Genomic DNA, 27,877 nt, shown 5'->3' with positions numbered 1-27,877 from the left:
GGCCAATTTGGCTAACTTGCTGTCAGTTTGTAACCCCTGGTTTACAACAAATATGATGGCTGCAGCATCTGTCATTTCGATGGCTCAGTCTTTCCATCAGCGTAGTCCTTTCTACCATGACTGCCCAAGCTGCAAGTGCTTTGAGAATGCAACATCTGCACCATCTTCATCAGCCACACCAACTAAGGGGCCAGAAATGGACCAAGCAAATATGGAATTAAATAAATGATCTAAAATGATCATGTTAAACATATGACATTTTATGAATAAAATGTGTTTCTCAGGTTTTAAGTGTTTCTTGCTCTTTATCACATATTAGTCACTGTATTGCTAATTTTTACTTAGACCACTATATATAATGTATAAACACGTTATCATTGCTAGTATAGGATCATCAAGCTTACATTAACATATGGCCCAGTAACAATAACAAATAAGCATATAATTCTCTCCTGTAATAACAGAATGTAAGATATTTGGTAATATGAATAGTCATTATAGTATGCCGAGTGCAGACAGTAGTTTTTTGTACTAAAATTAATGAGAGCATCTGTTTGACAAAGTTGTAGAGGGAAAAATTGTTTTTCTCCGCTGAACTGGGCATGTTCAGTTCTAGAAAATTCAAAGGACATGCAGAAAGAGAAAAATAGACACCAATAATTAAAATGATAAAATGTCATGTCATGTAATTAGATGATGTGCTGGCATAGATCATGTGAATTGAATATGTCATATGCCAGTGTTTCCCAAACTTTCTTAGTTCGAGGCACCCTTAGGGTCTTCATAATTTTTTCGAGGCACCCCTAAGCCAAAATAGTTACAGAGTAGTCCTGTTTTTTAGGTAGTTTAGTCAAAATAATGTAATACGTATTTAGGCCCCTTTACCATCACATTGTGCCCCTTCATCAGTTTCCCTTGTATTACACTGCCCCTTTCATCCACCGTTCAATTTCTTACCGGTTACTTGCCTTTCTTTCTTCTGTTTTCTTCTTCTCATATGCTGCTCCTCACTGAAAATGTTGGGTATAATGATGTCATGCATGGCAGTGCGAACGGAGCAGGTAAGAGGGTGTCTGGTGCTGTACTGGTAACTATTCTTCTTTTTGCCTGCCGGTGGATGAGTGAGGGATGGCCTGCAGAGAGGAGCGCTTACTGCCCCCCCCCTCCCTTCCACATTGCTTACCTCGCTTTTCGCTGGCCATGGCACTGCTGTGGGATCACCGTGGCACACCAGGGAGCTGCTGTGCACAGTTTGGGAACCGCTGTCATCAGGCCATAGATCTGGTCATTTGGCAATTGTGCCCAACTAAAGTCTAGTGTCTGATTAACTCTCCAGCTGTGTGTGTGGTTTTTCAGCTTCCTTTTGTGCAAGCCACAAGACATGCAAACTAAACTGTAGGCTCCTACCAGCATCCTCACTTTTTAAGCTAATTATAGAAAACTTATTTGGATTGTTACCTCACTTTACAAAGGCATGGCTGAGTGACTTGAATAGAGAAATTAGCATAGGGGAATGGTAGAAAGTTTTCCAAACTACACACACATGTTCAATAAGTGCTTCAGTGGTAGAGATCCAATACAAGTACACAGCCCACTGGTACAGACACCCAAGCTTACTAAATAAAATAGACTCCGGGACCTCTGGTAAATGTTGGATGTGCAGTAATGCATTAGGGAGGTACATACATATTTGGTGGGAGTACCAAAAAATAAAGTTGTTCTGGAAGGAGATGTCCAGAGTTACAAACCTTTTTGAATTGAGAGGTTCCAGTGGAACTGGGCTTTTGGCTTATAAACGTGTCCAAAGTACCCATTAGTAAATACGAGAAGTTCCTTTTGAGAGATCTTAGAAAAGCCACAAAGGCAGCGGTACCGGTTCACTGGAAATCCTCTACCCCTTCCATCTTTAAAAGACTGGTAACGATGAATCACCTACTATATGACCATGGGTGATATATCTACTTCTACGAATGATAACTCCTTAGATTTCAACACCACGTGGGTACAATGGTTGGATTTTATTGAAACGGACCGCTATAGGGGTTATATGTTTGAGATAGGCTCTCCGTAATAAGTTTTTGATTTACCCCAATGTCTGATTGTATTCTCAATTGATTAATAATAATAGATATAACCAAATACATAGATTACTCTTACCACAGATTACTTTCAGACACCCATACCTACAAAATATTAACCTGCAAACCCACTAACACTTTTATCTCAGAACTATAATATTAAATGAAGGTCGTACAGAAAAAATCCTGAACAGGAATATAAATTCCTATAAACAAAACTACCCTGAATCCTTACTTTCTGCTTATTACTAAAAATACACAAATCTATTATGAACCCCACCCCAACTTATCCCAATAAATAGATACTTTCATACAACCATACATCATTAAGATAACATAATTTCTCAGATACAACACATACTCAACACTATCCAAAACCACACATGGAAAGAAACATACATGAGGTACACAATAGATGTAAGCTCAAGCATCCCACATCACAAGGGCATACTAGCAATAATCAGAACACTAGAGAATGACGTGGACCTGGACAGAGACCAGATAGAGTTCATTGTATAAAACACAACATACATTCTAACACATAATTACTTCACACTGCAAGACACATAATACATACAAACACAAGGGACAGCTATGGGGACTAAATTCATCCCAAACAATGCTACATATCTATACATCAATTCACCGAAACAAGACTTTGGGCTAGATTTACTAAACTGCTTGTTTGAAAAAGTGGAGATGTTGCCTAAAGCAACCAATCAGATTCTAGCTGTCATTTATTTAGCACATTCTACAAAATGACAGCTAGAATCTGATTGGTTGCTATAGGCAACATCTTCACTTTTTTAAACTTGCAGTTTAGTAAATATATACCTTTATCTATAATAACAACCCATATTTGGAACATAGTTTTCTGGAACACTACATCGATGACATACTCCTCATATGGAAAGGAACAGAACCCCTACTTAACAATTTCATTAAACACATACACCAAATCAGACTTAGGGGTAAATGTATCAACCTCCGGTTTCTTCAACTCCCGCGAGTTCGGCGTCTTTGCAGCTTAAATTTAAAGCGGCGCTGCCTTGTAAAGGGAAACTTCCCTTTACACGGCAGCGCCACTTTACCCCTTAACCTCAATTTCACTGACACCACCAGCATTTATTTTCTAGACCTAAAACTACACATTGAAAACTCAAAGATCCATTCAATGGGTGTGGTATGAATTTTCAACACTCACAATGCCGACAGAGTTTAGAAGGACAAAAAAATACTGATTACTATAAAAGCGACAACCTGAAAAGATCTACTTACCATACAGCAGACACTCAGTATTTCCGGCAGGTTTAACTACACATTAAAAATGCATCTTTTACAAATAGCTACATTAAGTAATCACGTAGCTAAAGCGATCCACCTCAAATAACTTCTACCAGCATCCAATGCTACTTACAACAAACCATCCTAGTCCAGAACCACAATCCCCCCCCCCCTACTTTCCTGCACCAAGAAAGAAAAATCACAAACAAAATAATAAAATAAACAAAAACTATTGTGGCAAAGAGGCTTATTTGTAACACCTCTTCTATAGGCAAATGGGTAAAAACCCAGCTAGTCTGCAGGAGCAGGCTGCAGACGGTTACATATTCCCTGGACTGCTCTTTCAGCACATACACACACAGTGTCACGAAAGCCAGATAATGGGAATGGTCTTGATCTCTGCTAGAGTGACAGTTTACCCCTAGAGAAGTGCAGAGTCTAACGGAGGAGTGGTATACACCAGGGATTCCCGCAAGGGAATATGGTCTTAGCTGCTTTTAACCGTAGGTTGTTGTCCTCTAGGGGGTGCAGAGCAGATAATGCGCAGAACCACCAAGTAGTTGTTAGGCAGAATAGAAGTTGTAGTGAAGAGATGAACTGCAGAGAGCTGGAGCACTGAGGTCCACACAGGTGTATAACTCTGGAACAGGACCAATGATGAGCGATGCTCTGCGGCGATAATGCTGGGAAGCAATGATCTGCAAAGGTAAATGCTGAGAAGCGATGAGCTGCACAGGGAATTGCTGAGAAGCGGTGAGCAGCACAGGTAGCGGTGAGCTGCACAAGTAATGCTGAGTAGCGATGAGCTGCACAGGAAATTGCTAAGAAGCGGTGAGCAGCACAGGTATTGCTGATTAGCGATGAGCTGCACAGGTAATGCTGAGTAGCGATGAGCTGCACAGGTAACTGCTGGGAAGTAGTGAGCAGCACAGGTAATTGCTGGAAAGTAATGAGCAGCACAGGTAATGTAAAGATACAGATGGAGGTAATAACATTTTTTTGAAGATACAATTATTGGAGTCTGAGCATACATTTATATGTTCTATACGAACATTACACCAAAAGTTATATAGATTGATTATACTTATGGTTATTCATCCAGACACGATTCACGGCACCAAGATCATTGACATTTGTGGCACTAGCTAGCATTTTTCTCCATTGTGGAGCCATCTGATTGATTTTTCTATTGCCATCCTTTTCTTGCTACAGTATAGACAGCTGTCACATTTACTTATTTAGTAGCGTTTGAAGTTGGTTGGCTTATGTTTACATTTCCTATATGCTCCATCACTGTGCAGTGGGATTTGTTTCATGGGGGTAGTTCCATTTAATGCTTTTGTGTATTATCATTATTTTAAGCTGGTTAGTTGTGTTTTATCTTTTATATTTGTCACCAAGAAATTGTATATACATGATGATCCGTGACCTTAGGTTTTGTTTTATATTATATTATTTTTCATTTTAAGCAAGCTAGGTTTTTAGCGCTGCAGTTTTCTTTTTTAGTGTATTGGATGTCCCACAGGTGGTTTGCAGCCACCTTGGTTATTGCAGCTGCTTAACCTTTTGGCTAATTTTTGTTTGTTATATTATTATTTTTATATAGGCGCCATATCAAGGGTTGTTGTGTTTTATTGTGGGAGGAAAGCGGAGCACACGAAGGAAAAACACAGGGAGAACATACAAACTCTGCTGTGAGGCGGAAGTGCTACTCACTAAGCCACTGTTCTGCCCCACCAACAAATGTACACATACTTAAACTAAATTAGTGATGGATGCCATGGTCTTATTTTACAACTGCTGATCCAGAGGGTGGGGTACAAATTTTCTAAGCCGAAAATGCTGACACCAATAACACTGACAGTAAAATGCGACACATAAAATAGTGACAAGTAAGAAATAGCTAACGTTATAAACAGTGACAGGTACTAAATCCCAACACCATAAATACCTATATGTAAGAAATGCCAACACAATAAAAAACAAGCAGCGTGATTGCTGACACCGAAATTAAGGGGGCAATGCGAGCAGGTCTGGAAGCCGAATAGCTGGAATAATAGACAAGGTTAATGATCTGAGTGACTGCGACAGGGGCCAAAAAATGTGATGGTTACACGACTGGGTCAAAGCATCTCCAAAATAGCAGGTATTTTGGGGTGTGTCCGGTGTGAAGTAGTTAGTATCTACCAAAAGTAGTCCAAGGAAGGACAACCAGCGAACTTGCAACAGGGTCATGGGTGCCCAAGACTCTGATGCGTGTGGGAAGCGAAGACTGACCCGTCTGATCCAATCCCACAGAAGAGCTACTATAGCACAAACTACTGAAAAAAGCTAATGCTGGCTATGACAGAAAGGTGTCAGAACACACAGTGTATTGTAGCTTGATGCGTATGAGGCTGTACAGCCACAGACTAGGCAGAGTGCCCCTGACGACCCCCGTCCACCTCTGAAAGCGCCTACAAAATGTGTGTATGTGTAATGTGTGTATATATATATATATATATAGGGGGGGTATTCAATTGTTCGTCCGGACCGGCGAAAAACTTGCGCTCTAAAACTATTACCGTTAATACGGTAATTACTCGCTGAATTTCAGCTCGCAGTTCCCTGAGCTGCGAGCTGAAATTCAGCGAGTAAATTACCGTATGAACGGTTTTTACGCGCAATATTACCGTATTAACGGTAATAGTTTTAGAGCGCAAGTTTTTCAGCGGTTCGGACGAACAATTGATTACACCCCATAGTGTTCAGAGTGGAAATTTAAAAGTGTTGGTGTGGAAAATGTAAGTAAATGGAATTTGATAGTTTTACAATGAAGGCACTGTATATACAGTATATTCCCACTCTACCATGTGCAAATCCCTTAGACTATAAATAGAGCTTGCGACTCTGTTATAGTCAGTAGATTTGCGTTGCTTGTACAGTGTGTAGAGGGTTGTTTTTTTTACAAGCTTGTTCCGGTTTGGATTTATAAAATGTGAGTCCTTCTGACCTGAAGAAAGAAGACTTTTAATCATGATGGAATTAGAAATGGGCGGTCCTCCTGACCCAAAAATCAGAAGATTTTTATACATGGACATGTGGATTTACAAATATGGGGGTCTATGTGACCCGAAGAACAGAAGATTTTATGCAAGCATGGACTTTTGCAATTACAAATAATTTAGGGGCATCTTCATGGACCTTATTTTAGAATGCAAATATTTGTAGACATGGTTTACAAGCATTTTTGGATTCAAAGTTGCTGACAAAAGAAGACATCATATTGCTGAGTATATGGGGTTTAATTATTTTTAATAAATATTTGTGGTATTAAAGAGGGTGCTTTGTGTTTTCATTGGGATTTTATTTTTATTAAAATATAGTGGTTTTAATGAGGCTGTTGGGGCTTTAGCATTTTTGCTGTGGAACTACAGGTCGCAGGCAGGCATGGGTGTCAGGTTATGTTGGCACTTGTGGTTCTCTAAGTACCAGCATGCCCTGACTGCCATGGGTATGCTGGTGCTTGTAGTTCTAAAAGCATCAGCATGCCCAGACTGTTTAGAGCAGCCTGGCCTGTCTGGGACTTGTAGTTCTACAAACAAAAATGCCGTCTGCTTTTTCTTTTTTTTACACTTTATTTTACATGAACCGCCCAGGGGTGTAGGAAGAGTCCTTCTGCTTTCAGCCCTGGGCTGGTTGTTCCTGGATGGGGTGCCGGCACGTTTGTTTTTGCGGACCTCACTTCCTAGGGAATCTAGCCCAGAGCTTAACAGCCTGGGTTTGGTTTGTCATTATGGCAGTGGAACCCCTGCTGTGTGTCCCCTTTCTATAGTGCCAACCCCTCCGGCTGGTTTGCCTAGTGCTGGATGCGTAAAATCGGGGGGACCCCATGCAAATTTTTTCCCGATTTTCGCACAACCAGCAGTAGGCTGGCAGCGCTAGAGTTAATAGTGCTTAGAGGGGGGACCATAAGCATTTTTTTTTTTAACATTCATTAATTTTACAGAGGGCTAAGTCACGCAACTTTTCAATGTAAACATTCAACCAAACAGAAATGATTATTGACTTGTAAATGGTAATTTTCAGCTAAACATGGCTGAGTTTAATGCAGCGCAAATCGCGAGAGATGAACAGAGATTTTGAAGTTCAGACTAAAAATCGCTACTTAATACATATAGCGACTTTGGGACTCAAATCGCCGGTAATCTCCCACGATTTTAAATTGGACCTTGATACATTTACCCCCTAGTTTTAAAATGCCCTGTACACTCCCCCCCCCCCCCCCCCCCCCAAAAAGAGAAAAACTGACTTTTTGGAAACAGGAAGTGGAATAAACCGGGAGATTTTCAACATTAGATATCAATTTGTCATTTTTAATTCTTTTTTATTCATATGGATGGTTCTCCATTTGAATACCAAATTTCAGCTTACTAGCTAAATAGTTTTTAAAATGTAGCCCCTCAAACACCATGCCCCCCTCACAAAATTAACATAGTGGAATGCCGTTTTTTAGATTCAACCTTAATATAAGGCCACGACTGTGCCCTTATAATACATATATAAATAAATATCTCAAGATTATGGTTGGAATGTTGCTGTGTTTACTAATTGCACAATTTTTTGACCGATTGATACATATTTTAAGTTTTATTAATGTTATGGAAATTGATGTTGCCTGTTTATTAATGCATACAGAGAGGTGCAATAATAGTAGTCTTTGCCTTTAAGACAACTTACCTGAAAGAAGCCAATAACCTCCTAGCAACTGAAGTCCTTTGTGATGTAATATGTATGTATGATACTTACTGGGGTGCTCTAGAATTCCTCATTGATCTTCCAGTATCTTAATGCTATAGATGTATGAGAGCAATGTCTGATGACTGCGCATGAACAGGGTTCTCCGTATTCAAGATTAGAGATGGATCCTTCTGCAGAACAATCAGCATGTGCTGGAGATCAAATAATGAAGTCAAAAGAGGTTTCTCAGAGATCCATCATGCCTTCAGTATCTCCAGTAGTTGACCAGGCAGCTGATGAAATCTCAAATATGCTGTCTGAAATAGAAGAAAAGAAATCACAAGATCTGGCTGATGAGCCATTTGTGAATAGGCCACAGTTCCTTTTAAAAGAGGACACAGATCTGGAAGATTTTTTGTCCCTTAATTTTCCTAGAAAACTGTGGAAGATTGTTGAAAGTGACCACATTAATTCTATTCGGTGGGATGACGATGGCATCTGTGTGGTGATTAATAAGGAGTTGTTTAAAACTGAATTTTTAGAAACAAAAATTTTCAAAAATGATTCTATAAAAAATGTAATTCGGCAACTGAATCTTTATGGATTCAACAAAGTTCAACGTGAATTTGAAAGATCCGCCTCACTCACTGAATTCCTAGCCGAAGAGGAAACTGCTGCAGAATTTACTAAGGTAAGCGGTTTTACAATGCTTATTTAATGAATTTAATTGATTATTTTATATATTGAAAATATAGAATATCTGAAACATCTGTAGTCAAAAAGTGCAATGAAGTACTTTATTATGGAGCAATCGATAGGGGGAAAACATGTATTACTTGTTCAATTGATTTTCTTTTCATAGACAAGTAGCTAGAACTATCCATCAGACTCTCATGTATTTCAAAGATCCAGCCATCTTACTGATTGAATGTAAAATTGGATAATATCTGTGTTTTACCTTTCATGAGGTACTTACAGGTAATACTAATGTGCCTCCTTTCATATTCTACTGTATATATGGTATGTAACAGAAATATTTGGCAGTGAGCACAGGTTTCTGTTTCTATACTGGACAGTGTAATGTATTCATGAACCCGTTTCCAAAAAGGTGCTATAGTCACTGGTATTTTCCTGCTCAGTGGCTGATGGCTCAGGTAGAACAAGACAGAGACACGTTGGTTACTTTCTGGTGCCCAGACACTATATGACAGAGGTGCACTGTAAAGGGAATAACTGGTGGAGAAATTCAAGCAAGGGCCGTATGTGCCCATGTATTGTCTTCATTGTTCTAAGGTTTTGCTGCCTGGATCAGTGGAACCAAACTCAGCGGGTTACCCTGGGATAGGATAGGAGTTATATAAGAATCCAAGCACTGGGAGTGACAAGGAGGTTCATGATGGTAATGATTGGGGATTCTGGTTACCATCGATGAGAAGGGCTGCGCAATTAACCTGAAAAAGCGACTAGGACTTTTATGTACCATCCAGTATTTGCCCACAAAAAGTTGGATGATAGCTTCGCTTAATAGCTCTTAAGTCAACAGTAAGGCAAAAGTGACTGAGCAGCATTTGGGCAGCACTGTGGTATTCTTCTGCCATGGGAGGTAATATAATACTTTATTAGAAAAGCATTTATCAGCTAGGTGTGAATAGATCCCACATTACAGTATCTATTGGAGGGTAATGGCTGACAGTGTAGCCCCAAATAAATGCCACATCAGAACAGAGTTATCTCTGGTAGTCACTGGGGCACTCTTGACAGATCCACACAGGGTAGAATCAGATCCCACCTGAGCTATTGCTACAGCTTGGGAATAATGTCACAAGGTAATTCCACTTTAATTATAAACATACCTCAATCTACCTATATGTGGCCTTTACTAACATGTTCTGAGCAGGGGTAACTTACCATAGTTGCAAGGGTAATATCATGTATATGAAAACATCTATTGTAGGGAGATCTCTGCAGGTTACAGTCAGGTAGCTCCTATTTCTGTAACTTGTAAACCTTCAAGTGCTGTCATGCTGTTACCATCCTATAACCAAATGCAAATATAGGATGTATTTAGTGGCTATAGTATACTGTATTGTCCATTATCATCTGATTTCACATTTATTAAAAGATTATCAAAATCTGCATGTCTCCAATTTACCGAAATATATTTGAAAAATTGATGGTAAAATTGTGTCCTTGTGTTCCAGTTACAGCTGTACCAAAACCCAAACTTTCGTAGAGGTTATCCTGACTTATTAGGACAAATCAAGAGAAGAGTTGATATCAAGAAAACTCGTTCGGTTGTGTCCCCATTAGAACAGGATATGAAAGAACAGGTTACAAATATGCAGAAATGTCCTGATGAGACTGGGAACTCAAATGTCAAGCCAAAACGACGTCGAACAACTTCAACTCCATCAGAATGCTTTGCAATGGGTCAGAATGATAGTCACAAATTAGACCCGACTACCACTTCTTCTGCTTCTCCGAATCATATCAAGCCTCCCATTCCAGCATTTACTAGCATGAATCCAGATTTAAGCAACATGCAGGCCAATTTGGCTAACTTGCTGTCAGTTTCTAACCCCTGGTTTTCAGTGAATATGATGGCTGCAGCATCTGTCATTTCCATGGCCCAATCATTCCATCAGCGTAGTCCATTCTACCATAACTGCCCAAGCTGCAAGTGCTTTGAGAACGCAACATTTGCACCATCTTCATCAACCACACCGACTAAGGGGCCAGTAATGGACCATGATTATATGGGATCACATAAATAATCTAAAGTTATCATGTTGAAAATATGACATTTTATCAATAATAAAATGTACCTCTCAGGTTTTCAGTCTTCTTACTCTTTATCACATATCAGTCACTGTATTGCTAATTTATACTTACACTTGACTAATATATATATATATATATATATATCTATATATATATATATAGATATATATATATATATATATATATATATATATATATATATATATATATATACTTGCTTTCAGTGCTAGAAAAGGGTCAGCAATCTTGTAATGAAATGTGGATCAGTTTAAAGGCATCTTGCAACAATCACAAATAAGTATATAATTCTTCCATAACAGAATGGCCACGCTCCTAGATGGTGGCTGCATGTTCCTTACCTGCTCCTAACAATACCCCTGTCTTCTACCCCGTCCTGTGTCTGCTATGTACTGGTCAGCTGATACAGAGAATTAGGGAATACAGGGGAACTGCAGATAATGTCACAGATATATAACTGTGGACTGTGACTGTAAGTTCCACACAAGCTGGAGAGCCTTTTGTATAACAAGCCTGGTCCTTGTTTTTTCAGCATTAGACACATACATAACATTTGTAGATGCAGTCAAAACAGGGCCATCTTTTCCATTGGGCACGATGGGCAGGTGCCCGGGGGCCCCACAGGCAAGGGGGCCCCATAGACAGGGCTCTTAAGTAAAATAAGTAATCCTGCAAAAAAATAATAATAATCCTGCAAATATATCTATATCTATCTATCTATGTCTCTCTCTCTCTCTCTCTCTCTCTCTCTCTCTATATATATATATATATATATATGATACACATCTACAGAGGTAGGGGCCCCGCTGCACTGCTTTGCCCGGGGGCCCATAATGTTGTTAAGGTGGCCCTGGGTCAAAACAGGTTCCATAAGGCGTAACAGATCAATTGAGATGCTTTTTGGAGTTCCCGCAGCAGCACTTATTGGGCCGCTCACCAGTGATGTCATTGCCCATATATGGAGTGACATTCTCCGCAGCTCTTCACAGTATGTGGCCGGGCGTGTTATATGTTGCTGTGTACGCTGATGGCAGGTGTATGTGATGTGCTGTGTGTGTAAGTGAGCCTGTGCCACACTGTGTCATTGTGGTGCTCTGTCTTGCCTTTTTGTGCTGATTTCAGATGTTGTGTGCATGTGCCATTTATATTGTGTCAGCGCCGATGCCAGCCCTAATAACTGTATTTGTTGCAGTTGGCTAGGTATTGTGACACTGTTTTGGTACACTTAGCAACCTGCACCCATCACCCAATTCTACATTCTCCACCCATCGTCCATTACACATCCCCATATTCCCTGCACTGGTCACCACTCTGTATGATCAGTGCAGGATTTGAAGCACAGAGAATCTCCTGCCCCCAGCTCAGTTCAGTGAGTAAATTAACTGAGGTCACTAAGGGGTGGGAGGTTTAAAACGACTCTGTAACAGTCAAGTCTGGCTGGCACCGCACATGGACCCATTAAACTTTTCAATGAGAGCGGTACCAGGTCTAAAAATTTTTGTAGCCCCAAAACCCCAGCTAAATCCCAGTAACATCACTGTCTATAAATACATAGAGGACATGGATGGAAATGTTATTGAGCCCATTTGCCATTCTGCATTGTTACAGTTTCAATGTTTATCCAATGCAAAAATAAAGGTTAAAATAATTATAAAATGTGGGAATAGTCTTGTCACTTGTTTTATATGAATATTTGACTTGTCTATCAAAAAATAAACAATAAAATCAGCAAAATTATGTTGCATGGAACAGCCATTTCCCTTCACTTGCAGGTGTGAGGGGACTGCCTGAGGCTGAAGTAGCGGTGTACAGATTCACCAATCCTCGCTTATAACCTTTTTTTTTTTTTCTTTAAACCTAAGCTGAGGGCATGGCTTATGGGGGCAATGATGGATCTTTAAGTGTCTCTATTATGTTGAGTGGATAATTGAGGATGTTATACAAATACATGATGATTCTTCATCGTGTCAAGCAGTACTAATTCTCAAATTAAAAACACAATATTTGTTTCTGAATTCGTACAGCTTGACCTGAATGGACTGCTCAGAAGCTGTTTTGTCCAAATATAATGGAGCTATTAAATGGCTTGTGTTGCCCTCAATGGATTATTGTGGCTGCACAAATTTTAATGAACTAAACTAAAATGCTAACTTGATCCGAAATAGATGTATTTCCAGAATTCTCAGCTAAATATCTTCATCAACTGCTTGTTTTGTACAATTAATTGAGTGCTATTGATTCTTATTTTGTAATTTACTACAACAAAATGTTTTTGCCAATGCCTAATATTTTCTGTTTTGAAGAACATGCACAAATGTAACACCCCCTTTGGTGTTGTTGTTCACACCTCCCAGTGACTGAGAGTGTGACCTAGCACTAGGACCCAGAGGAGACACACTGGGAATGTTGCTTAGCAACATCAGGCTGGTATGAGCTGGGGGGATCAGAACCAGTGTGGAGACAGTGAGAGCCAGGGACCCAGGAGGACAGAGCGGAGGAGGTCCTGGGACCTCCCCTTATAATCTAGGGAGCTGGTCCATCACCTGCTTCCACTATAGGGGCCATAGTACAACAACATAGACAGAATACTAGTAACATGGGGCAGATTTCAGGGATAATTTTACCTCAGAAAGTGGCAGCAAGATAGAAAGGAGCAGCACACAGGGAGTGTCTGTCAGTGTCTATCTGAGAGATATTACTCCCCAGAGCATGGGAGAGAGATATTACCCCCCCACAGAGCACGGGAGAGAGATATTACCCCCCCCCCCACAGAGCACGGGAGAGAGATATTACCCCCCCCCCCCCCACAGAGCATGGGAGAGAGATATTACCCCCCCCACAGAGCACGGGAGAGAGATATTACCCCCCCCTCCCCCACAGAGCATGGGAGAGAGATATTACCCCCCCCACAGAGCACGGGAGAGAGATATTACCCCCCCCTCCCCCACAGAGCATGGGAGAGAGATATTACCCCCCCCCCACAGAGCATGTGAGAGAGATATTACCCCCCCACAGAGCATGGGAGAAAGATATTACCCCCCCCCCACAGAGCATGGGAGAGAGATATTACCCCCCCTCCCCCACAGAGCATGGGAGAGAGATATTACCCCCCCCACAGAGCATGTGAGAGAGATATTACCACCCCCCCACAGAGCATGTGAGAGAGATATTACCCCCCCACCACAGAGCATGGGAGAGAGATATTACCACCCCCCCACAGAGCATGTGAGAGAGATATTACCCCCCCACAGAGCATGGGAGGGAGATATTACCCCCCCCACAGAGCATGGGAGAGAGATATTACCCCCCCTCCCCCACAGAGCATGTGAGAGAGATATTACCCCCCCCCCCACAGAGCACGGGAGAGAGATATTACCCCCCCCCCACAGAGCACGGGAGAGAGATATTACCCCCCCACAGAGCATGGGAGAGAGATATTACCCCCCCCTCCCCAACAGAGCATGGGAGAGAGATATTACCCCCCCCCCCCCACAGAGCATGGGAGAGAGATATTACCCCCCCCCACAGAGCATGGGAGAGAGATATTACCCCCCCCCCCCACAGAGCATGTGAGAGAGATATTACCCCCCCCCCCACCACAGAGCACGGGAAATAAGCCATACTTATTTTCTCAAAAATAATTAATGGGCGATACTCTAGTGTAAATGACAGTTTTAATGGTCTCTCCTACTAATCTACAGAAATCCCAGAAGGGAAACTCCCTCACTGCAGTGTTTGTACTATAGCACAATGCTGCAAATAGATTGTTTTGTTGGACTAGCATAACTGGAAATTGAACAGTACCTGCTGGGTACACTGCTGCTCCAATTGTGCCACTCTGGCAGGGAGCGTTTCCTGTTTTTCCTTTAACTTGTTCTTCTCTGCTGCACGACACTTCACAGACAAAATAATACCTTTGGAATAGCAAATAAAGATATATAATTTATAACATTTCTAGATTTGAATGTGTTAGAAATATGCCAGGTTACTGGGAAGACACAGTCTAGGCTCCCACCTCAGCATAAAGAAGTTACCCAAGCCACATTTATGACAAACTGAGGTGCTGGTCACACTTGCCATCACCTCCACAGTCACAGTGCTACAGTACACCACTAGAATCTGCTTATAGTTCATTGGGTCAAGTGGTGATGTTGCTGATAGGAACAGGGCTTAGGTTTCAGAATAAGTGGTGTGCTGGTCTTTCTCCTGGAATGACATGTGCTGTGTAGAAATTCTGAGAACATGCAGTGGTAGGAGTGCCTATATTTTGTATATACTACTGCAGATAAGAGCTCATAGCAAGGAATGCACATGGCACCTCCAAAAAGCAAATGACCTAAAAGAAAAATCTCTACCTACACATGTACCAGTCGCTTATGACTTGATTCTAGAAACATTTGGGCTTTGATGACCTCTATAACCAAGTATGTTTTAATAAGACCGTACTGCAAATGAGAGGATTATAAGAAAGATGTTTTCACAGACAGACCTGTTATTGCTATTATAGTTGTATTTGTTGATTTTCTTACTATACCAAAAGGTTGGCCACAAATTGTATACACATATACAAACATTGACCACAGTCACTACATAAACCTGTGAGTACATGTATATTACAATTGAAACATTTACCATGCACAATTCTGGCGGCTCTCCAAAGTCGGAGTAAAATTAATAGCCCAACTGGGCTGAAAACATCTTCACGCGTTATGTAGACCATATCAATGATAAATGATATCACAACGATAACAGCATCAAACAGTTTACCCACAATTTCCAACAGGAAGAAGGACAAGACGGAAATACTCAAATAATGAAATACATAGAACAAAAAACAGCAATAGCATATTAGCTTATGCAAAGGTTCCCAGTGGGGAGCTCGAGAAAAAAAGAAAATACAATTCTAGAACATTGTAAAAGTGAAATTTAGAGAAAATGCTGTTATTGTTTATTGGCGATTCTCCTAAAAACAATACTACAGTTAAGCAGATTTAGAATTTGCTCCAGTGAACTGCTGTGTAACTTCTTATCTAGCAAGAAGGTGGCTTGTTTAAATCAGGTACTGGATTTAATTTACACAGTCCTGAGACCTATATTAGTTATCTTTCAGAAGACAGCACAAGTAACAGTAGAGTGACACTTCCATCCACTGTGGCCTAGCACCAAAAGTGGATATTTCCCTAAGTGTTATGGTATAACCTAATGTGGGCACTTTTATGCACAGACAGCCCAAAAAACGGTGGCTTGAGGCAGCTGCAGAAAGAGAAAATCTCCAGGCGGATATGTAGGATTGTTCAACAACTGCAAAAAATGTCCGAAATCTTTTTTTCCATCATTCTTGGGTCTTCTGAACACAGACAAATGATGACCATATTGTCTTTACATGCACATGTGTTCTTCAACCGAATGCAAAAATGTGAATTTTTTTGCCCCCCTCCACGCTTTGCCTGGCCAAGTGAAGCAATGAGCAACTGATGGCTCTCCAGTGGTTGGAGGAAATATAAGTCCCAGCATGCCTGGCAGGGCACGTTGGAATGTGTAATTCCTCAACTGCAGGAGAGCCAAAGTTTACCCAAGTTTGCTCTAGCACAAACTAAATAAATGCATTCAAATGTCTTATTACTTGCTATGGATTACCGGCTATCTGCATCTATATTAATAGATGGGTCTAATGCGTCTAAAGCATTTCTCACTTACCTCTGGTATCACATGGTCAACTTTATCCACTAACGGCTCCAAATCCAGAAGGACCTCAATGAGGACAAATAAAACATCGATAATAACCATGAACACAATAACAATCTGTAAAAAACAACAGTGAAAATTAAGTTGGGAATTTAGTCTATCATACAACTACATTAATATGATGGAAAAATAAATATATAATCTGTGAATATACTTTAAAGACCAGATAAATGTTCAGGTTTTCGTCCTGCATCGGTGGAAATCTGCACCCTGGACTGGTCTCCCTGCTTTGAGTGGTGGCTACAGCTTACAGGACCATCATGACCTGATCATCAAGTCCTGCAGCATACAACAGACAAGCACAAACTGTGGGCTCCCATACTGTCATTTTGAGGTCCCCCGACTGTCAGATATGCAATATATTCTACTTGGATTCACTGGCATCAGTGATACCAAAGTGAAATGTTTTATTTTGGTATAAAATTTCTATGGATAAGGTTCATGCGCACTTACATGATTTTCAAAACCCAACTTTTTAATGTGTGGACGTGCGTTTTTTTTTCTACATTAAATGTACTTGATTTCAGGAGAACACCAACCTAATAATGTGAATGAACTTCTACGAAACTTTAAATGGGGTTTTCAATCACATAAAAATGCACAGATACATCACAGCTGTGGTAGAGCAATATATATATATATATATATATATATATATATATATATATATATATATATACCAACATAAATAAATCTAAAAATGGAAATTAGTGATAATTCCAAATTATATAATCTCAGATGTCCCCTAGTGGTGTGCTCATATGTAAAGACAAAAATAGCTGAGGTGCACGAAACATGGTTTTCTGGGGGCCCTTTCTGGTTTATAAAGGACTCTGTAGATTTATTGAGATACCAAATATTCCATACAAATCAATATCCCAATGGTGACCTCAGACCATAACACATCATGGAAGTCAACCTGGAGTTTCACAGGCTGTTGGCAGGCAGTAAAGATTCTATATATGACTAAAAATTTAAAGAAAGTACCTGAAACTTGTGATGACTGTGAAGCCCTTTTAGGGCATCTCTGAAGGTGTATGAGGAAGTCAATGGATGGCGAGTCTTTTTCCTCCTCTTTTTTCTCCTCTTCCTCATCTTCAGGACTCCGTTGTCTTTCAACATTGGTGTCACCAACAGTGGTAAAATGCTTCAAATGTTTGGACATGTTGGAAGATGGTTAAATGTTCATCACTCCGTGCAACAGGGCTGAAGTGGTGTAATGCTACACCTATCTAGAAGATATGGGCAGAATAAGCACAGCATTTACAAACCAAGCAGACCAGTGACAAAGATGCTCAAGACAACATTGCAAGTTGATCTAACACATCCTGTAAGCACTTATTATATGTAAATATAAGTTTGGTTGTTGTGTTGTTCAAGGCTCTTGTTTGGTTGCATACAAAGATTGCTATACACAGTCTTCCTCATTGTTGCATATTGTTCCTTATTCTGGTTTATATGAACCTTTGGTGCAATCTATTATAAACCATGTAGTATTGGAATAATGATCTTTTCTTTGTCTTCTCTGTACAGCTAATGTTTTTTTACCCCTCTTTAAATTAATAACTTTTGTTTTAATAATAATAATAATAATAATAATTAGTGACAGACTAGAATATAGGGTAAGTCAGGTATTACAATATGCTAAACACCACAAAACACAGCCCAAAACTAAACACTTCAGTTATAGTGGCGAAAAACCTCTTTCCACTTATAAAACTATATATAAACAATATACTTTTAAGGAACATTTATTTTAAAAACGTTCCACATAGCGAAGGATGCCACCCTGACATGGTGATAGCGAAAGGAGGATAGTAGCGCTACTTGTACCGCCGCTGTCCTTGTTAAAACTGACTTAGCAGGGGAAAGGTTTTGCAACAGAGACCCAGCAAAAGCCATCACAGACAGGGAGGGTACTTGTGAACCTTAATTGCTGCTTTACCTACATCAAATAATTACATTTATATCAATGCATTCTTTAATTTGTCCACTGAGAATTATGACAAAGTGCATTACAACAGTGACATGAAGGATTAGGTGCATTACAACAGTGACATGAAGGGTAAGGTACATTACAACAGTGACATGAAGGGTAAGGTGCATTACAACAGTGACATGAAGGGTATTGTACATTACAACAGTGACATGAAGGGTAATGTACATTACAACAGTGACATGAAGGGTATTGTACATTACAACAGTGACATGAAGGGTATTGTACATTACAACAGTGACATGAAGGGTAAGGTACATTACAACTGTGACATGAAGGGTAAGGTACATTACAACTGTGACATGAAGGGTAAGGTACATTACAACAGTGACATGAAGGGTAAGGTGCATTACAACAGTGACATGAAGGGTAAGGTACATTACAACTGTGACATGAAGGGTAAGGTACATTACAACAGTGACATGAAGGGTAATGTACATTACAACTTTGAGATGAAGGGTAAGGTACATTACAACTGTGAGATGAAGGGTAAGGTGCATTACAACAGTGACATGAAGGGTAAGGTGCATTACAACAGTGACATGAAGGGTAAGGTACATTACAACTTTGAGATGAAGGGTAAGGTACATTACAACTGTGACATGAAGGGTAAGGTACATTACAACAGTGACATGAAGGGTAAGGTACATTACAACAGTGACATGAAGGGTAAGGTGCATTACAACTGTGACATGAAGGGTAAGGTACATTACAACAGTGACATGAAGGGTAATGTACATTACAACTTTGAGATGAAGGGTAAGGTACATTACAACTGTGAGATGAAGGGTAAGGTGCATTACAACAGTGACATGAAGGGTAAGGTACATTACAACAGTGACATGAAGGGTAAGGTGCATTACAACTGTGAGATGAAGGGTAAGGTACATTACAACTGTGAGATGAAGGGTAAGGTGCATTACAACAGTGACATGAAGGGTAAGGTACATTACAACAGTGACATGAAGGGTAAGGTGCATTACAACAGTGACATGAAGGGTAAGGTACATTACAACAGTGACATGAAGGGTAAGGTGCATTACAACTGTGAGATGAAGGGTAAGGTGCATTACAACAGTGACATGAAGGGTAAGGTACATTACAACTGTGAGATGAAGGGTAAGGTGCATTACAACAGTGACATGAAGGGTAAGGTACATTACAACAGTGACATGAAGGGTAAGGTACATTACAACAGTGACATGAAGGGTAAGGTACATTACAACAGTGACATGAAGGGTAAGGTGCATTACAACAGTGACATGAAGGGTAAGGTACATTACAACTGTGAGATGAAGGGTAAGGTACATTACAACAGTGACATGAAGGGTAAGGTACATTACAACAGTGACATGAAAGGTAAGGTACATTACAACAGTGACATGAAGGATAAGGTACATTACAACAGTGACATGAAGGGTAAGGTGCATTACAACAGTGACATGAAGGGTAAGGTACATTACAACAGTGACATGAAGGGTAAGGTGCATTACAACAGTGACATGAAGGGTAAGGTACATTACAACAGTGACATGAAGGGTAAGGTGCATTACAACTGTGAGATGAAGGGTAAGGTGCATTACAACAGTGACATGAAGGGTAAGGTACATTACAACAGTGACATGAAGGGAAAATCAGGTATTATTTGGAGTACTAACAGATTGGGCCAACTGACTCTGCTTAAAAGCTCAAGTGACCAAAACTGTTTAGCAGAAGAAGGAAATAAAGCTCCAGTGTTATTTGGCTATAACATGATGTCTGGCTGCAGACTGCGGAAAGTTCATATATCTATTTGTCACAGACAGGGCTTGTCATGGACATACCTTTATTTGTGTATAGTATCAATTATATGGAGGCTGCGTTTTGCCAGCTTGCTGCGGATACCACACTAAATGCACTAGGGGTTAGCAGTTTCCAGGTAATGTGGCTCAGTTTGGAAATTCTCAGCCAGAGAATGTATTGGACTGGGTGGCAATTAATACCATCAATGCAGAGACAGCCAGCATTCCAGCAGGGGTTGATCCAGGGGGGATTGGAGCAATTCTGCTGTTGCACAAGGAAATGGTTAGTGGCCAAGAGGCTGTGTGAAGTAGAACTAAAAACAACATTATTGCAGGATACGGGCAGAAAAAACATTATTGAATGAAAAGATTAGTTATTGAATCTATGTACAAGTTTTAAAAAAGACTAATGTATTTGAAAATAAAAGAGGAACAGCATCTTGGAAAGAAAATATTATGACATTTTAGATACTGAATGTATATTATGTAAGCCTCTGATTCAGATAGTCACAACGGTAAATTAATTAAGGAAGAGATTTTTCAGTTAACGCTGTGTAGTACTAGCAGATTATATGCAATATATGGAAAAACATTACAAAGTATTTGTTTAACAATGTGATTGATAATCTAATTGATGTGTGTTAGAGTATATATTAGATTTTAAGAGTTAGATTTACTAAGCTGCGGGTTTGAAAAAGTGGGGATATTGCCTATAGCAACCAATCAGATTCTAGCTGTCATTTTGCAGAAGGTACTAAATAAATGAAAGCTAGAATCTGATTGCTTGCTATAGGCAACATCCCCACTTTTTCAAACCCGCAGCTTAGTAAATCTAGCCCTAAGTGTGGTTTAAACCACCTACAGTAAATGAAACCAGCAGTGAATTAATTAATGAAGGAGAACACATGATACATTATATAAAGAGGCGCACACTACGATTGACATATTCACTTTGAAAAGTCACAGAGGTTTGCGAAACGCATCACAAGTCTGATAATACAATACTCGCAGGATGGATTTGTGTTCCTATGTTATCTGAGTAAATTGAACACCACACAGATCAGGAGGACTAAACGCAAAACCCTTATTAGGTGGCCACCAAGGGGTAATTATACTGCTTTATTTATCCTGTGTATAGTTACTCAGATTTGGATCATTCATTTAACATGGACATCAGTGATATTCCACAGCTTCAATCTGAAAGAAGCTGTTAAAACGATCTAGACACTAATGTATTATTGTAAAGGTTACAGTGTTAATTGGGATTTGGAACACTTGGGGATACAATTGAACATCTATAATGGACACTGAGAACTCCTAAGGAGACTGAGTATACAGTTCCATTCTGAACATATATCAAGGGTGTGCGCCTATTTGCAAGCCTGAAGGGAGAGTGTAATATTGTCAATATTTATTTTAGAATGTACATTTTTATTATTTTTTATTTATAAGCCCCCACAAAAGGTCTGCAGCATATATATAGCATAGTTTTTGGGCCATTAATTTGGGTACCAGATGACCCTGCATAACAGCTTGGTTCTTGCAGCACTTTCATGACAATAGTATTGTTTATCAAGGACCCAGTTATTTCTGTATATTTATATCAATTACCTCCTCTGATTAGAATACTCCTTATTATTTACTGGTACTGCAATTTTTATTTTCAGTTCATTGTAACGGACTGTAGTACCCCATAGATGTGTCTGATATACTACAATACCTGTACACATTTGAACACTCCAGAATTAATTATGAATTGATTGTAAAGAACAAAATATAGTCTATTGTAAATTATAAGCATTATGGTAGAATTAAAACACTGCATTATAATCAAGGTCAGCAAATATCACATGACATATCCTATGATGGGCTTCTAGTGTTCTACTGTCTACCTAGATCATATAGTGAGTAACAAGATAATATGCAGCAAAATGTCTCTGCAACTATTTTAAAATGTTGACAACTCTCCATTAACTCTGACACATGTGGCTCAGTGTGATGAAGGGGCAGCAGTGTGGTGAAGGGGTGCAGTGGTATGATGAGGCAGGCATATCTGTTATTAGTTACTGTTATTGTTGTGATTTTATAGCCATCTAGGGCCTGATTTATTAAGGAAAGTTAAGTAAAAAAATTGAGTAGTCTCCTGGACAAATCCATGTTACAATGCAAGGGGTGCAAATTAGTTTTCTATTTTGCACATAAGTTAAATACTGTATCGTTACGTCGTCGGATCTTGGATCTCGCGAGTATTGGTTTCTACAAGTACCGCCCTCCAAGGCTAATTGTCATTGCTGAAATACAAATACTAGCGCTGGCAGGCTTGGTGTAAATCTGCAGTCAAATTGTACGGTGTTATATAGGTTATTATTATTATTATTATTATTATTATTAATATTTATTTTTAAGGCGCCACAAGGCATCCGCAGCGCCGTACAGAGACAAACAAAATCACAATACAATGGGAGACAGCACAGTACAGTAAACACAGCAACTCAGTACGCTCAATGCACAGCTAGAGAGGGCGGGGAAGGGGGAGGGAGGATCCGCAAACGACGGGGCCCAAGAAGGAGGGCGCGGAAGACAGGGAGACCCCCAGGGGGGAGGAGGGAGCGAGAGTGGACGTGGGGTGGAGGACCCTCGAGGAGGAGGGCTAAGTAGCTGGAGAGCAGAGTTAGAAGTGGTGGAAACAGAAGGAGAGATGGCCCTGCTCAGAGGAGCGTATTATCTAAGGGGAGGGGTGGACAGACAGAGAGACGCAGGGGAGAGAGGCAGAAGATAAGGTAGGAAGTTAAGTGGGAGACAGAAAGGCTTTAAGAAAAAGGGGGGTTTTTAGAGCCCGTTTGAAGCTGGACAGATTAGGGGAAGTTCTGATGGAGGGAGGGAGCTTGTTCCAGTGGAGGGGGGCAGCGCGGGCGAAGTTTTGGATACGCGCGTGGGAGGAGGTTATAAGGGGGGAAGAGAGGCGACGGTCAGAGGCAGAACGGAGAGGGCGGGATGGAGCATGAATAGAGAGGAGGGTGGAGATGTAGGGCGCAGTGGAGTACACACAAAGAGGAGAGCTCCATTGCTCCATTGCTAATTGTCATTTCTGAAATACAAATACTAGGGCTGGCAGGCTTGGTCTACATCTGCAGTCAAATTGCACTGTGCTATATAGGTTACACACAAACAGGAGAGCTCCATTGCTAATTGTCATTGCTGAAATAGAAATAATAGAGCTGGCAGTCTTGGTCAAAATCGGCAGTCATGTACGGTGTTATCAAAATGGATTCACAGCAGTATACAGAAGACCGAAGCTTTATTAAGACATACACAAATATAGGGAAGGGTGCATAAATTAGGGCAAGACATTCAACAAAACTTCAAACAGTGATGGGGAATGGGTTGGAGGGGGTAAGGGAGCGGGAGACACAAGCCCAAGATTTTATTGAATAAACAAACACATAGGGGGAGAAGGAGAAGAGGGAGACAGAAAATGAATCATCTTCCTCCTCCTCAGGACTGTCAAGGGTGTTATAGTCTCTTAGTAGGTTGTGGATCAGCCTGCAACAGTCTTGGATGGTCATCTTCTCCCTTTTCAAGATGAGGTGATTCCTGGCTAGCTAGCGTCCTTAAAGCAGTTCATAAGGCACCAGGCCTACTGGATTGCCCCAATGATGTGGGTCCCAGGAAGTAATCCATAAAATACTGAATGGTATGAAAGGCAAGTTCTGAGCACACTGTCCTTAAGTTCATGTTCCAAGGCACCCGACAGTGCCTGTGCAGTAGGGCAGTCCTAAAAAATAAGCTGTGCTGTTTCCCTTCTGGTGATGCAGAAGGGGCAGTGGACATATCGGGACATAGGTTCTGGGAGTGCATGAATGTCCTGAGAGGCAAACCTCCTGGATAGCCATACATGCAATGTCTTTTTGTTTAATAGTCAGCCTCATAGAGGCCACATTCTCCCACACGTGTTTTGTTGTTGCAGCCGGGAGCATGGAACAGACTCCATAATGTCTTTAACTCTGATGAGCTTGTGGACAGTTTTTGGCTTCCACAAGTCTGGTTTGAGTCCCTCCAGATGGTGCTCCCTCACAAATTGTCCAACATCCAGTTAAAACCAAGGTGTAGTCCAGTTGTAAGGGAAGGAGCAGTCCCACTTGTCCCAACCAAGGGTCTTTCAAAGATGCAGAAGAAAAAAGTGAGACATGGACTTCCCAGCAGAGTAAATGTTCTTTTCAATAAGAGTTCTGCAGATGCAGTTGCAGATAAAGAAGGCTCGCAGCATGGTGGGGATATCCGGGATCCCTTTCTCACAATTGAGGGTTTCCTTGTACATGACCGCCCACTTCACTCTGTCCATGTATTAGCTGTAGAATTACCACAGTTATCCAAGGGAAGGGTGGAGCGATCAAATGAACCATAACTGATTTCATGATCCAAGGACAATTCCATCTTGCACCACTTTTCTTTACTGACACTGCTGTGAGGAAGTATTTCCTAGATGTGCTTGGAACTGCCATGTGTTTGAGTCATTGCTCTGTCGCTTAGCATACAGCCAGGGTGCTGCAGTCTTTGTTTGAAAGTGTATGAAAATAATATTGTGACCTGTGAGGTGGTCAAAATTTACTGCAAATGACCGGAAATTAGTGTTTTTGAAGTTAATAATAATGTAGGAACAAAAAAAAGAGCAAAATTATGTGATTTTAGCATATTTTAGCTATTTTTCTAAAAAAAACAGATCCAAAACCAAAACACATGAGGGCGGTTTTGCCAAAACCAAAACCAAAACCAAAACACAAAGTTAATCCTGATCCAAAACCAAAACCAGAACATGGGGGGTCAGTGAACATCTCTACTTAAAACGCCCTGTACACTAAGTTACGCTCTCCCCCAAAAAACTGAAAAACTGAGACTTTTTGCAAAACAGGAAGTGGAAAAAATCTGCAAGATTTTCAAAGTTAGATTATCCCTAACTTGTCATTTTTTATTCTTTTTTTCTGAAATTTGGCATGCAGCACCTATGGATGGTTCTCCATTGGCATGCCAAATTTTAGCTTAATAGCTATAATGCTTTTTAAAAATATAGCCCCTTGAATACCATGCTCCCCTCTCACAAAATTAAAATGGCGGAATGCCATTTATTAGATTCAAGCTTTATATAAGGGCACAACTGTGCCTTTATAATATATATAAAACTAAATACAAATATATTCCAGTGCACATAGACAGGCTAACATATTTCACTTCTAAAGTATATGACTAGTAAGAGCTTGCTCCCATATCTGGACTATCTCATACTTGCCAACTCTCCCGGAATGTCCGGGAGACTCCCGCATTTTGTGAGAGTCTCCCGGACTCCCGGGCGAGTGTGGCAATCTCCCGAATTCTGCCCACTTCACTAGGAAGTGCCCCACTTCCTAGTGAAGTGGGCAGAATTAGATCCCAAACGCCGCGATTCCCGGCGAATCGCGGCGTTTGGCCCCGCCCCCGCTGTCAAATGACGCAATTTGCGTCATGACGTCACAGGGGGCGGGGCCGAAATGACGCGATTTCGGCCACCCCGCCCCTTCACGCCCCCCTCCACTGGCTGGCTCCCGGAAGGGAGCTGAAGAAAGTAGGTAAGTATGGACTATCTTCCTAGTGAGGAATATATTTTAGACTAAAGGAAAGCACACAAAATAATTATCATCATAATAATTATATTTAGATTATGTCACACAATCCAGTTACTATTTCCAAAACACTTTGCTTAAGATGATCCAAGATGTCAAATAGATCAAATAGCACATTTTGTGTAAAAGCTATTTTAAACCAGTTCTTGCTGCATTTCCAACCTGTTCTTAATACTTAAGAGTGGTCTCTGGAAATAAATCAGTGCAAAATACTTTTAATATTGATGTTGGTACCCTAGAGTTACCACATTTCACACTACAGAACATGGACATTGTAATCTACCAAACCATTGCTAAAATAAATGCCAAATTTCATAACTACTGCTTAGAATCGAATTATTGTTCATGTCAAACTTTGTATTTATTCCATTACATAACGGAGTGCAAGCTGGGTACACTGCAAACAAAGTAATTTTGCCAACCTGACTAACCACTGGGGGGGCTCCAAAATATATTTAGCATATTTATAGTTCAGCCTTTACAACTTGTTGGGCTTTGGTTATTAAGTTAAACTGAAATTGTGTGTGCACTATAATTAGAATATGCTGGGACTTGTTGTACCACAATAGCCGGAGAGCCACGTGCAGTTAAGACATTAGCTGTAGTAGGCAATCTTCCCTTAGAGCATTTCCTATATAAAATAAATACAAACATAGTGCCATTGGGGAACAGACAATTTAGACATTACCAATTGACCAAAAGGCAATCTAAACCACTGGTGACTAAAAGAGCCAAGCAGTGATTAATAGGACCAGGGAATTTAAAGTGGCCTTGTGTGTGAGGGACCAAAACAACTGTAGGTGGGGCCAACACAAAAGTAGGCAGGATTTGGAACTACTGGAATGTGGTTGTAATAAAATTTAGGAAAACTCTGATGTGATGACTTAAGACACAGTGGGATATTACTAAAGCCAATGCAGGGAACAAGCTGCCAGTCATGTGTTATAAAAACACATGCATCGTTTTGCACTATCTGTGACTGGTTTATGCATTTGTGCTCAAACTTTCGTTGCCTAATAACACATCCTTCCAATATTCCCTGCACAGAAACATATCTGACTTTGTAACAGAGATGAGCGGGTCCGGAATTACTAAATCAGAACCCCCCCGAACAGTGCCGATCCGAGCCCGGATCCGAGCACTGTTCGGGGGTTCCCGTCGATAACGAACCTCAGAACGAGGCAAAACCTCGTCATCACGCCATCGGATCTCGCGAAGTTTTATTTATCCCGAGGTGAATCTCATAATGCTGGAATTATAGCAACGGGAGCAGGGCGTCCACATCTCTCAGGTGGCCGAGTCTGGTAAGTTGAATGTTTTCTATGATGAGATGGTTGAAGGGCTTAACTGACACAAGGGATAGTAACTGAATTCAGAGGAACCACCACAAGTGGTGCAAAAGGATGTCCTCACTGTGGGATGAGACATAACCGCATTAGTGAAGCCCAGGTGGAGTCCACAAAGAAGGGAAACCACCATAAGGAGAATGTTTGTCTCCAAGCTCAAGCTACATAATGTGGTCATCTAAACTGCTTCATGTGCTATTCCCAAAGCAAATCTCACAATACTTTTCTTCAAGTATCTGGACTTCTCCAAACCTTCCATTAATTCTCTATGCTTTCAGGATTCACTACAAAGTGCCTCTTTATGTATAAAGATGGGTTCTGTTATATCATGAGCTCACACAGCCCTTACTCCATTACTTAGACCTATGAATGTAATTATTAAAACTTTTGTGATGTAAATCCTAAGGTAAATTCATTTCTGTTACTGATTGTGGTATGTGTTCCATATTTTACTGGCCATGCCCCTGTGTGCATA

At 40.5% G+C, this 27,877-nt stretch overlaps 2 protein-coding genes across 6 annotated transcripts in view; one reads left to right on the top strand and one right to left on the bottom strand.

Annotated features, from left to right (window-relative positions):
- The window catches only part of LOC142138425 (uncharacterized), a 261,296-nt gene that overhangs the window by 137,279 nt on the left and 96,140 nt on the right, over window positions 1-27,877 (top strand). The window lies entirely within an intron of this gene.
- Window positions 14,690-17,856, bottom strand: LOC142140267 (voltage-gated hydrogen channel 1-like). The gene is made up of 3 exons (XM_075198086.1): window positions 17,613-17,856; window positions 16,578-16,682; window positions 14,690-14,794 (listed from the first exon to the last, which is right to left on the bottom strand). The coding sequence occupies exons 1-3, from the start codon at window positions 17,745-17,747 to the stop codon at window positions 14,777-14,779; spliced, it is 258 nt and encodes an 85-aa protein (XP_075054187.1). The 5' UTR covers window positions 17,748-17,856; the 3' UTR covers window positions 14,690-14,776.

Source organism: Mixophyes fleayi, chromosome 2 (genome assembly GCF_038048845.1).
Source record: "Mixophyes fleayi isolate aMixFle1 chromosome 2, aMixFle1.hap1, whole genome shotgun sequence".
Taxonomy (NCBI): Eukaryota; Metazoa; Chordata; class Amphibia; order Anura; family Limnodynastidae; genus Mixophyes; species Mixophyes fleayi.
This window is presented reverse-complemented; position numbering and strand designations above follow the sequence as displayed.